The sequence below is a fragment of the Erythrolamprus reginae genome, chromosome 6 (genome assembly GCF_031021105.1).
Source record: "Erythrolamprus reginae isolate rEryReg1 chromosome 6, rEryReg1.hap1, whole genome shotgun sequence".
Classification (NCBI taxonomy): domain Eukaryota; kingdom Metazoa; phylum Chordata; class Lepidosauria; order Squamata; family Dipsadidae; genus Erythrolamprus; species Erythrolamprus reginae.
In genome coordinates this window covers 60,836,490-60,850,211 of record NC_091955.1, presented here as the reverse complement: position 1 = coordinate 60,850,211, position 13,722 = coordinate 60,836,490, and the positions used below count along the sequence as shown (strand labels likewise).

General features: G+C 38.8%; 1 protein-coding gene across 2 annotated transcripts in view; it reads right to left on the bottom strand.

Annotated features, from left to right (window-relative positions):
* WDR91 (WD repeat domain 91) overlaps positions 1-13,722 on the bottom strand; it is a 28,141-nt gene that overhangs the window by 1,009 nt on the left and 13,410 nt on the right. For both annotated transcript variants that reach the window (XM_070755954.1, XM_070755955.1), the window contains 7 exons: positions 10,067-10,266; positions 9,063-9,213; positions 7,447-7,541; positions 5,709-5,877; positions 4,867-4,975; positions 2,503-2,615; positions 1,931-2,128 (listed from right to left, as the gene is read on the bottom strand). In XM_070755954.1, the coding sequence (XP_070612055.1) occupies positions 1,931-2,128; positions 2,503-2,615; positions 4,867-4,975; positions 5,709-5,877; positions 7,447-7,541; positions 9,063-9,213; positions 10,067-10,266 (1,035 nt within the window). The remainder of the gene's footprint in view (positions 1-1,930; positions 2,129-2,502; positions 2,616-4,866; positions 4,976-5,708; positions 5,878-7,446; positions 7,542-9,062; positions 9,214-10,066; positions 10,267-13,722) is intronic.

Here is a 13,722-nt window from a genome sequence, read left to right as displayed (position 1 = left end):
TAAGTATTAAAAAATATTGTTATAATAGATATAAAGTAATAGATTAAATAATAGTATGATGAATAGAATAATTTTTTTCAATATCAATAATATTAAATGTTGTTTTTATTATTTGTTTAATTAATCGATTGTATTTCTGTATTGATCTGACTGTAGTTAGGGTTTTTTTTGTACTAGATAGACTTCTAAGATAAGCGGAGCAATGGTAGCTCCTTTAATGTTAAATGTTGTTTGTCTCGTGTGTTTAAAGAAAATTAATAAAAATATTTGAATAAAAAATAATAAAAAATAAAAAATTAAAATACTGTATTACCCTGGACTTTAAGCCATATAGCAGAGCTAAGATAAATAATGCCAGAATGATTATTTAAGTACAAAATATTCTAATGTCAACACAGGTTACGTGGATCATAAAATAGACCAAAATGTCATCATTCTAATTCTCAAAATACGCTGCATTTACTCTGCCTCCACTCTTGAGTTTCCCAAACCCTTTAACTTTAACAAGATTTTTGACCATAGGAAAAACCTATCTGATGTAGTGAACTGTTTCCAATATCTATCCAGATGGCTTTAAGAATCCTTCTAATCTTCTTTGGTAAATTCCACCCAGAGGTATTGTATGTAGCCAGATTAACATAAGACCTTGACGCTGTTTCTGAGTGGTCTAACACATGGCAACTCCAAATCTCAACTAGCAAATGCTCTGTCCTACACATTGGGAAGACGATTATGAACTCCAAATACAAACTGAATAATCAAATTATCACAGATAATCCCCACTCGGTTAAAGACCTTGGTATACTAATAACAAAAGATTTAAGTGCCAAAGCCCACTGCAACAATATAGCCAAGAAGGCTTCAAGAGTTGTACAGTAAACCTAATCCTACGTAGCTTCTGCTCTGGCAATCTCACACTACTTACCAGAGCGTACAAAACTTTTGCCAGACCCATCCTCGAATACAGCTCATCTGTTTGGAACCCATATCGCATCTCAGACATTAACACCCTTGAAAATGTCCAAAATACTTCACCAGAAGAGCCCTTCACTCCTCCACTCGAAATAGAATACCCTACGAGACTAGACTTTCAATCCTGGGCCTAGAAAGTTTAGAACTAAGACGCCTTAAACAAGATCTAAGTATTGCCCACAAGATCATATGCTGCAACGTCCTGCCTGTCGGCGACTACTTCAGCTTCAACCACAACAACACAAGAGCACACAACAGATTTAAACTTAATATTAACCGCTCCAAACTTGACTGTAAAAAATATGACTTCAGTAACCGAGTTGTCGAAGCGTGGAACTCATTACCGGACTCCATAATGTCATCCCCAAACCCCCAACACTTTACCCTTAGATTATCTACGGTTGACCTATCCAGATTCCTAAGAGGTCAGTAAGGGGTGAGTACAAGTGGACTAGAGTGCCTTCCGTCCCCTGTCCTATTGCTCTCCTATATCTCCTATACCTTTCTTCTATTCCTATATCTCTTCTTCTATTCTTTCATTGATATGTTCTATTATTATACCTTCTTTTCTATTATTTCTTAGATATATTTTACTGAGTATCTCCTCTATAACCTTCATCATGTATTTTACTATGTGTATATAGATATAAACTGTTTTTTTCACTTTGTTGTGAGCCGCCCCGAGTCTGCGGAGAGGGGCGGCATACAAATCTAAATAAACATAAACATAAACATACCCACTAAAAACCCCCACTAAAATAAAAAAATAATACTATTACATTTCAATGTGGCTACCTAGAGATGTGATTTCTAAATCATTTATGCTTTCGCAAATTATGCAAGTTCTTCAAACTGATGCTTACTCATAAATCATAGCTGAAGGCCTGGTTTAGAATGGAAAAAAAATCAGTTCTTGTTACAGAGACAGCATGTAATTATCTTCACCCATAGCTAGTACCTTGTAGATGACACCTCCAGTGGAAGAACAGGTTAACATGTAGCTTCCTTCAGAATCAAATGCAAAGAGCCTTCCACGTGGGAACTGGACTTGTTTGTATCCGCTATAGCCAGACAACACAAATGGCCCAGTGGCATCTTTAGGGAGACTAAATTCAGAAATTTTGCATCCGCTTTTATGGATATTCCATTGAATAAACTACAATGATATAACAGATCCCAGTAAGATATAAAATGCACATGCATTCTTTACTTTGCAATAGCACCTACAGATATAGAGAGAAAAATTACAGATACCAGAAGAAACATAACCAACTGGGTGCCTACAAATTAAGTTATCTGCTTGTTTTCGAAATGATTTATAGATTCACTGGATTAACAGCTTTCAGGTGAAACTTCAAAAGATATAGAGGGTTGCATGGACTTTTCCAGATAAGGTGACATTAATTAGATAATAGTTACCAACTATTTTGATGGCCAAATATATCTCCAAAGAAAGACATATAAATGCTGATGTAAATAAATGTGTTGCTGTCATATATGTCAGTTTGGCCACATTTTTTAAAAACCTACCTTTCCATCTTCACCTATGCTATAAACAGCATTCTCATCATAGCTGAATTCAACAGAATAAACCTCTCCATCGTGGGCTTTCCAGCTCATAGCACACTCATGCTGTTGCATATCTGAAAGACAGAAAAAAGTGCAGGTGGATCACCTTTACTTGCTGTCTCTCTTGCCAGCCCTGTTGATATTGTAACAGGAAAGACTTGTACTGGATGGTATTATAAAGGAATTATTTCTCTAGAGGAAGGAAACAATAAAGAAGGGAAATAATTATCTTTATCAGCATGAATACAACAATTATAATGGTCTTCAATATGACTAATTCCACCAACTCTCTGTTCTATTAGATGCTCTGGAGCTTGGAAGATAGCAATTTGGTAACCTTCATGGATTTTGGGCACAATATGTATTGTGGATTTCATCACTGGCTTTGCTTTGGGAGAAAATACCGGGCCAGGGTATCTACGAGACCGCCTTCTGCCGCATGAATCCCAGCGACCGGTTAGGTCCCACAGAGTGGGCCTTCTCCCGGTCCCGTCAACAAAACAATGTCGTTTGGCGGGGCCCAGGGAAAAAGCCTTTTCTGTGGCGGCCCCAGCCCTCTGGAACCAACTCCGCCCGGAGATTAGAATTGCCCCCACCCTCCTTGCCTTTCGTAATCTCCTTAAAACCCACCTCTGCCGTCAGTCATGGGGGAACTGAGATATTCTTTCCCCCTAGGCCTTTACAATTTATGCATATTATGTTTGTTTGTAGGGATGTTTGGTTTTTACAATAAGGGTTTTTAGTTGTTTTAGTATTGGATTTATATGATGTTTTTTTATTACTGTTGTTAGCCGCCCCGAGTCTACGGAGAGGGGCGGCATACAAATCCAATAAATAAATAAATAAATAAATAAATAATAAAATGGGAGTTAGAACTTCATTCTTGCAAAGGGGGTGGGGGGAAGGGAGAGAAATGTTCCTCATCCCTAACTGAAGCTGCATGGAACAAAAAAAACACACCAATTTTGAAATCTTAACAAATTCTACCAGAACAAACACAGTTGTTAGTTTTGTTTATCCCAACATGAGGTAAGAAAGTAGAGCGAAAATGGTGAGCCAAATTGATCTAGTGGTCAAAGCACCAGGCTAGAAAGCAGAAGGCTGTGAATTCTAGCTGGGTGAACTTGGGCCAATCACTCTCTCTCAGCCCAATTCATCTCAGGGTGAATGTCATGAGGAAAACATGAGGAAGAAGGTGTGCTGGATATGTTTACTGCCTTGAGTTATTTGTAAAAATAATAAAGGTGGGATACAAATAAATAAATAACTGCCAAGTCCTAATATAAAATTTGATATAGAGACCCTCACTCAATGTTATACATATACAGAATAACAACCTCCCTAAATGTTGCATCCTGAGAATTATAGTCAAAATATACTTAAAGGGTACTGCATTGCGTTGTGGTTAGCTCTGGCCCAGCTCCTGCCCCAAGGACTGAGGAGGTGGATGCAGGGGAAACATCAACATGTCATAGGCCTGTTTTGCTGCCGACAGAGTCAGACGGTGAATTGTCCTCTGCAGAAGGAAGTGACGGTGAGATGGAGGAGGGGGGGTTGGAAGACAGCCCAGGAAGAAGTCAATCATCCTTATCTTCCTTAGATTCGGATGAGGAAATAATGATAGACCCACGCATGCGTAGAGCTATGCATAGGAGTGAACAGCTTCAAAAGTATTATAGGAGATAATTGAGTCCACCTTTGGTTGGGTGGGGTTCAAGTAAGTAGGGCTGTTAAATTGGCAGCGTGCTGGCCTCGCAGTGTGGAGATTATCTGATCGTACTGGTTTGGACTGTGACTTGCTGTTTCAGGACTCTGTTGATTTTTCAAGACTTTGAAACCAAGGCAGAGCAAAGCGTGTGTGTTTCAACTTGTAGAAGAAGGAGGGCTGTGACGTTTCTTCACAGCTGCTAGCTAAGTACTTAAGGACTGTTTAAGGGGTTTTTACAGCCTACAAGTTTGTTTTGGGAAGAGTGCTATTTGCAATACAAAAAGGGTGCTTTGTTTCTTTTGTATTTTGTGATAAAGAACATTGTTTTTGAATTTTCAATTGTGTTTGTGTGTCTGAATTTTTTACCCTTGAATTTTCGGGAGGCTCATACCATAGAGCCCGGCAGAACACATTGTATCTATTAAAATGAGGGATCTAATAAAAAGTAACGGGTTAAATGGGAATAACCTCATTGGTTTTGCAAGTGTACCAGCCTTTGGCCCATTTTCCTACTCCTGCTCCACAACAAAGTGTTTGCTCAGTAACGGAAAATCCTAGGATCTACAGAATTTTAAATGAAAAAATAAATAAATAAAAAGGAACAAAACCACATTTACCAAAGAGGCGAATAATGCCATCTGCTGCTCCAGTGACCAGGAGATTCCCATTATGGTTGAAGGCTGTGCAGTTTATAGCAATGGGCTCTGGTTCAAGAGAAAATTGAAGCTGAAACAGCAAACAAAAAATACGGAACACAGAATTTAAACTGTTCGTTCTTTCCAAAGGGAGCAATTATTCTGAGATATCCATCTGAGAATCGGGTTGAAATGAGATAGGCAGCAAATAATTCAAGTAAGTAAGTAAGCAAGCCAGTTGTTCAACCAAACTTAATCTGAGTTTCTTCATATCCCAGTGTATTCTGTAAATACTAAATGGACGCAAGAAGCTTTTCATATATTAGCCTATTAGCCTATGAAAGTGGTTATTTATACAATGAAAAAATTCCCACCAAAGAGGTCTAAATATAACTTCTGATTAGAGATAATGGATATCCGCCTGCAGGTTCATTGGTGGAGACATTTCTTTAACATGTTTTCTTTGCGGTTAAAAATGGTCCAGCTTGCAATGCTTAGTACAATTGGATCTTTTCCAGGAAGGATGTAAGCCCTGTGCCATTCAAAGCTGAACAAAAGAACATCTGGCCACAAAAGCCAACTAGGCATCCTTGAGCCTGGATGACAGTAAGCGAAGATAAATTGGGCAACTTAGCATTAAACTGCTGTGATGAGAATTATTCAAACACTCTGAGCAACCATAATACAGTATTAAGGAGAAACATGAAAGATTTGTTAAAAACGTGTCAGATACCGTCTTATTTTTTTTTGAGCCACAGATTAAGAAGAAAATCTTTTATTTTTATCAAACAAGCTCAAGGATGGGGGGAAAACACATACTATACCTGCTGCTTCATAGTTTTGGTATCCCACAAAAGCAATTTTCCAGGAACTTGATTGATGCCCTTTCCTCCAGAATCTGATGTAGCATAATCTAGCTGATTGACAAGGCCAGATGCTGCAGCTGAACAGACAAAGGAAGCACCACTCGGACTGCATGCAAGGGACAAGATCCTAAAATAAAGAGACACAAAATTCACTGTGGCTTTCCACATAGATAGAAACATAGAAGATTGACGGCAGAAAAAGACCTCATGGTCCATCTAGTCGGCCCTTATACTATTTCCTGTATTTTATCTTAGGGTGGATATATGTTTATCCCAGGCATGTTTAAATTCAGTTACTGTGGATTTACCAACCACTTCTGCTGGAAGTTTGTTCCAAGGATCTACTACTCTTTCAGTAAAATAATATTTTCTCGTGTTGCTTTTGATCTTTTCCCCAACTAACTTCAGATTGTGTCCCCTTGTTCTTGTGTTCACTTTCCTATTAAAAACACTTAAAAACACTTCCCTTCTGAACCTTATTTAACCCTTTAACATATTTAATATGTTATTTAACCCTTTAACATATTTAACCTTTTAACATATTTAAAGGGTTAAATAAGGTTTGGGATAGTCCAGAGAACCAAGAGGGACACCAAGTACTATTGGCACTGGTCCGAATTCTACACTGTCCTTTTTCTTAAAACAAAAACATGCATCTAAACTCACTCAATATTAAAAATGAAAACATACTATCTTCTTCATTGTCTCCTCCTCCAATCATTTAAATAAATGTAAATGAGTAAGAACAGCTATGGGTGACTATGACAAAATATCTGAAGAATAAAAACTGAGTTTCAGCCCAGGAAAATCCTTTGCTTGCCTCTGCAACTTGGTTTAGCCCTGTGCCTGATCATGGCACCACCCTAGAACTGATGATGTAGCAGCATTGGACTTCCTCTTTAACTTGGGCGATGCTTACAACGCAAAGTGGAGAAGGAGGTTTGTCACACTTACCAGAAGTGGCAAGAAAAATTATTTAAATCTTATGCGAATCTTATCTCACAGAATTTTCTTATGCAGAGAAGTCACAGTATCTAAAACAGGGGTCCTCAAATGTTGCAGCCTTAAGGCTTGTGGACTTCAACTCTCTGCTGGCTGGAAAAATCTGGGAGTTAAAATCCATAAGTCTTAAAGTTGCTAAGTTTGGCAACCTCTGATCTAAAACATCCCAAATATAGCATTATGTAAGAGCCGTGATGGCACAGTGGTTAGAGTGCAGTACTGCAGGCTACTTCAGATGACTGCTAGCTGAAGTTCAGCAGTTCAAATCGCACCGGCTCAAGGTTGACTCAATCCTTCTGACATGGGTAAAATGAGGATCCAGATTGTTGAGGGGCAATATGCTAACTCTGAAAAACCACTTAGAGAGGGCTGTAAAAGCCATGAAGTGGTATATAAGTGCTATCGCTATTAAAAATTCCTCTCCAAGAGTCTGTTGAAATGGCACAGAAGTGACAGAAGCAAAGCTGAAAATACACTCATTATTCCAATAAAGAATATGTGTAGTTCAGAGTTGAAATGAAGGATCCTTGTTTTCTAAGCTTGGTTGTTTTCTTGCAGATGTTTCATTACAAAGTAACATCATCGAAGCTTATCCTAGGTTGGCTGGAAGAAAACAGCCAAATTCAAGAGACTCCACAGTCATGATTCACCATCACTCAAGATGAAATACAAAAGTTAAAGATCAGGCTTATACCTGGGCATATCTTCATCAATGCTAATTTCACAAAGATTCTTCTTGGCCTCAGTGTCATAGAGACGAACAGTACCAACTCCACTGCCAAGCAACAACTTCAAAGAAGCAACAGAGGAAAAACAGAGATGGCTATTATTCTGAAAATTAACTCTCTCCCTCCCCTCCTTTGTGTGTGTGTGTGCGTGTATGTAGTGGTGGTTGTTTTAGTTTGGCCAGCTACAGTTTGCTAGAAAGTATGCCTTCTTAAAGTTGGCTTACACATATATTTTAAAGAGGCCTGATTGAAAGCAATGCTGTGTCTTGGAGGCTTGGGCAAAACCAGATCCTAGTATAATGAATAAATAAATCAAACAAACAAACCTTATCTTTCTTCTAATCAATTCTTTAACTAATCTTGTCCACGGCCTAAACTGCGACTATGAGATACTTCCTGACAAAAAAGGAAATTACCAGGCATTGTCTGAAGGGTAGCCTTTTTAAATCTTGCAAATATAAAGAAAATGGGAGAAATTCGAGGGAGGGATCTGAGTATTTCCTCATTCTCCTGATATATTATTGTAAGGCTGTAAGCCATCTAGAGCAGTGTTTCCCAACCGTGGTAACTTGAAGAGATCTGGACTTCAACTCCCAGAATTCCCCAGCTAGCGATGCTTTCTGGAAAACAAATTCAGAAAGCAATGCTGGCTGGGGAATTCTGGGAGTTGAAGTCCAGATCTCTTCAAGTTGCCAAGGTTGGGAAACACTGATCTAGAGTCACCTCCAGGAAAGACAGGTAGCATATTAAGTTTAATAAACAAATAAAATATTATTGCAGACTTTACCCTATTCTTACACGTGAGAATTGCAATTTTAGCCACCCGAGTCCTTCCCAAATAGGCAAATGTTGTTTGATGGTGTTTAAGGTGATGATGTTGTTAAAGGTGTCATAGGATGTAAACTGTTTTAAGAAAAGCTGCCTTTTGAAATTGATTGATGGGGATAATGCCAATGCCAATACCAATGGTGTTGAAGTGGCGCTTCAGAATTATTATCATATAATCAATTTAATGATTTGGGATGGCACACATTTAAAGTAAAACACAGCATCAGCCAAGGAATATAAACAAGCTGTAAGAAACAATCAATTGGATAATCAAAATAGTTTTTAGCCACCGAATATTCCCAGTTCAGAGATCCTTATGCAGAAGAAACTCAAAATTGCTCAACAACAATGAGCTTACACCTGTTAAACTGATGGAAGACATTTGAAGAATGCTTGTTAGCCTAATATTCAAGCTACAAACTTGTTTCACTTTCTGAATTTGTTTTCCAGAAAGTATCCAACACATAAAGTTTGGATTCTGCAACCCTTTTCTATTAATTTTGCTATAATCCTAGTAGCTTTATCGGTGACATGAAGATTATGCATGTCTACTGCGATGCCCTTAAACCATAACTGTCATCAGAGCCAGGTATCTTAAGGTACTTTATGCCTAGGAACATCCAAGCAAAAAGGAAGATGGCTTTAGTACAACTTCTTCAATATGGTTCCCTCCTCATGCACTGGACTAAAAATCATCCCTGGCCAAAATTGTAGTCCCAGTAAACCCTCCATACATATACACCCAGCTACTCACCAGCCTGTCCCGTTTGGTTGCCCATTCGAGAGAAAGCAGTGGAGACTTGGAAATTGAAGATGCTTTTGTCTGCATGATAGGATTGAAAGACCACACCTTGATGACTCCATCCACATCTAAACTGGCCACTCTTCGGCCAGAGCAGTCAACCCTGCACACAGAAAGAAAATATGCATTTGCACTCATAGCCTCCTCTTCATAAATATGATATGGATTTATATCACTCATTTGATCTTTTACATCCATTATACCCTGTCTAGATACTGTCACGCTCATTTAGATAGCATTTCTAATATGCACAATATGTGTACAGGGATAGCCCATCTTACGAACCCCTCATCATATGAACTTTTCGAGATACGAACATGGGGTTTAAGAATTTTTTGCCTATTCTTCTGAACTATTTTCCCTTACGAACCCAAGCCGCCGCCGCTGGGATGCCCCGCCTCTGGACTTCCGTTGCCAGCCGAAAGCTCTCCTCACTGGGAAACCCCACCTCCGGACTTCCGTTGCCAGCGAAGCGCCTATTTTTGCACTGCTGGGATTCCCCTGAGGCTCCCCTCCATGGGAAACCCCACCTCCGGACTTCCATGTTTTTGCGATGCCGCAGGGGAATCCCAGCAGGGGAATCCTAGCATCGCAAAAACGGGTGCTTCGCTGGCAATGGAAGTCCAGAGGTGGGATTTCCCAGCGAGGGGAGCCTCAGTGAAATCGCAGCATCGCAAAAACACAGAAGTCCTCGAAACCCCACCTCCAAAACATTGTTTCGTCTTATGAACTTTTCACCTTACGAACCTCGTCCTGGAACCAATTAAGTTCGTAAGACAAGGTATCACTGTATTTCTTATGATAACAAAGCATGTACCTTAATAATGTCCATTTCACAGACTGGGGGTAAGAATAAATGTCCACAATTTGGTAGACTCACAAAGATTTGGATTCTACTCTACTGAGATGATATTGACAAATATGACATTGTTTTCTCATTGTTAGCCAATTGTTACCGGCAATGCATGATGGATGAGTGGTGTTCCCCATATTCCTCTTGACTCAGAACAATGAAGGGCTGCTCATGCCTGATGCCTCCAGCATCCATGCCAGTTCCGAATATTTTTGTCTGATTTTCCAGTTGTTCAGCATGAAGCTCAGGGAACGGCTCTGTTTCAGTGGCAGTAATCTCCACTTTCTTCTCAGCGTTCTGCCCCTAAAAAGACACAGCCAACTATGGAAATCAATTAAACTCTTCAAACCTGTTGTGCTTTGCGGTAGGTTTTAAGTAATTAAGGCTACAGATCTGTATCCTATCAGCAACAACCCAAATATTATTGTGAAAGTTACAAATGGCCGAATGAGACATTTTTGTTCATTGATCTATCCACTGTCAGAGAAGTCACCCTTGAGAAAAAAGCAAACCTTGAACTATTTGAACCCAATGAAACTAGACCCTGTTCAGGATCCAGTCTACAAATACCACCTCATTGACAGACTGCACTGTAAGTTGGACCATTGCTTAACTTACTATATTTAAAAAGCAAACCCATGTCATGCAGCTGACAAAAAAAGAAATTCTGAATGATCTACTATAATATCTGCTCACAGGCCAGTGACATTTTAATGGGATTTAGGAGGATGATTCAAACTGGTAGATACTTTAAAGCTTAAATTTTTGAGATTTTTTTAAAATACTTTTTTTCAAATAGATTTTTTTAAAAATAAATTTTTCAAATTGGCCAGCTCGACATCACTCATGTTGGGTGCAACTGTGGTGGCCTGAGCGCTCTGCCGATTTCTGTTTCCAACTGAGATGGCTTCCTGCAACCCTCCACCAGTGAAAGTGGAGCTCGGGAGCCGGTTTTCACTGGCAGAGGCAACCCGGGCGGATCCCTTGCTGTTTCCAAGGTGACCCTATGGTCCAGATCTAAGCAACCCACGCACCTGATCCTGCCCACAAGCCTTGAGTTTGACAGTCCTGTGTGTTTAAAGCATTTATATGTAATAGGACTGTCCCCTGCTTTATGGAAGACAAAAAAATAACTGCGCAAGTATTGAGTCAGAGGTTTCATATATATTTTAATGATTTTAAGTTGATTACTTACTCCACCCATTTTTTTTCAGATTTATTGGATTCCCCTGAAGATATATTATTATTATTTATTAGATTTGTATGCCGCCCCTCTCCGAAGATTCGGGGCTGGTTATACGCATTTTATGGTGGGGATGTAAAAAAATCAAAGGTAAATTATATCACATGACTTGGTTGTATCTTCTGATTAAATATTCATTTTTATTAAAGATTCAGGTTTCAAACGTGTAAATATATTATTACATTACAGTCCAAAATTTAGAAATAAACTATTTATAATCCATTATGCTTGGATGGTAACAAAAGTTATTCAGTGTTCTAGGAAAGATGCATGTATAACAGGGACCAAACAATTGACTAGGTTAAAGGTGTGCTCTCTCACCTTTCAAAATGCTTCCTTAGCGATACAATAAAAGGATTAGACAATATGTTTGCCTGTGGTCAAGATTTAATTTGGTTTTTTTAAAAATAGGTATTATTTATTTCACTTTCCTTTTCTGTACTTTATATACACTGCTCAAAAAAATAAAGGGAACACTTAAACAACACAATATAAACAACACAATCAAACTTCTATGAAATCAAACTGTCCACTAAGGAAGCAACACTGATTGACAATCAATTTCACCTGCTGTTGTGCACATTCAAATTTTTATAGAACAAAATATCCAATGAGAATATTTCATTCATTCAGATCTAGGATGTGTTCTTTGAGTGTTCCCTTTATTTTTTTTGAGCTGTATATTTTCTGCTTTTTTTCTATTCTATTAAACCATTTTTAAAAAAAGAAAAAGCAGTAAATATTAAATGGAGAGGAAAAAAGGCAAAATATTGAATACTCTTCTATAAAGAATTCTGCCATTCCCAAAATGTAAACTTTCTAAGCAACAAATATAGCAAATGGTCCCATGCTGACTTCAGGGGCACAGAAATGGGAACTTGCAAAAAACCACTTCTGCATAGTGTTAGGTCCATGTCACAGAAACATGATTTTAACCAGTAATCACATAGATTGAGATCATGCTGCACCCACATATTTATGTTTGAATAAAACTGTAGCCTGAAAAGGTTCCCAATGGTGTACACTATAACAATGCGGACAGACAAATGTACATCTTCCAGGGACATGAATAGTCTATAGCAGTGTTTCCCAACCTTGGCAATTTGAAGATATCTGGACTTCAACTCCCAGAATTCCCCAGCCAGCATTCGCTGGCTGGGGAATTCTGGGAGTTGAAGTCCAAATATCTTCAAGTTGCCAAGGTTGGGAAACACTGGTCTATAGCACTGTTGGTGAACCTTTTCAACACAGAGTGCCGAAATAGGGAGCACTCACTCGCAGGGGAGTGCCAGAAACCAGAGCAGAAACCAGGAGCTCAGCTTCCCGGCATGCATATGTGTGCATGCTGGGAAACTGAGCTCCCGGTTTCTGGCATGTGCTTGTGCACCAGCCACCTGGTCTTCTGGTTTCTGGCACACATGCGCACTCGAAGACCAGCTGGCTGGCACACATGCGCACGCTGGAATCCAAAAGTTCAGTTTTCCAGCGTGCACATGCATGCCAGGGAGTGGATCTTCTATTTTCCTCTGCTCCTACTCATGCAAAGACCAGCTAGCGCTGGAACCCGGAAGAGCAACAGGTGACGGCTGGCGTGCCCAGATAGATGGCTCTGTGTCCCATTTCCAGCACACATGCCATAGGTTCGCCATCACAAGTCTATAGACATTTCTATCCTTTTTCAATATGACCTTATCATCTATTTTGTTTTTAGAACATGATTTTATACTATGGAATATTTTCCATATCTACAAACTTTATAAGCAATATCCTGGACAATGAATTATAAATGCAACAACAACTGACAAACAGAACATTTTTTGGGTTTAGAAAAACTGATTATTGCAAAATGCAACTTGACATTCAGACACAGTTCTCTAAGTTAATAGCATTAAGCAGGATTAGGGAGGAATACTTAGTATTTGCCACTTCCTCACTAAAAAACAGAACCACTGAACAATTTTGACACAAACAGAAGATAACGTACTGTGCAAAAAGGGGGAAAATATAAAGCATAAGCAGACACATTTTTTTAAGCATCACTCACCAAACCAAAATAAATCAATGACACTTTTTGGTTGAAACAGTTGAAAATCAGAAAACAGAGGGCAAGATTAAAAGGATAGTTTTCAATATGAAAGAAACCAGACTGTGAGTCCTAAATTAAAAAATATTCTACACAAGGATATTTAATTTAGATTGAGGTAATCAAAGCTTCTTCGAATATTGTAATATTCTCTTGAGGATTACAACAGCAAGAAAAAAAATTTAAAAGAGTATTTGGCACTTTTGCTACAAAATGGCTGATAAAGGAAATTCATTTCATGGTTACATACACACAGAAACACACTGAGCAACAAATACAAAACTTAAGAATTAACTGTTAACAGGCACCTTAATCTTCCCAAAGAGAAATCTCAGAGATCGGGGGGGGGGGGGGGGGGGGGGATGGGGGAGAGAGAGACAGCCAAAAAAAAAAATTACACAAGTTTAGAATTACAAACATTTAGGAAAAAGAT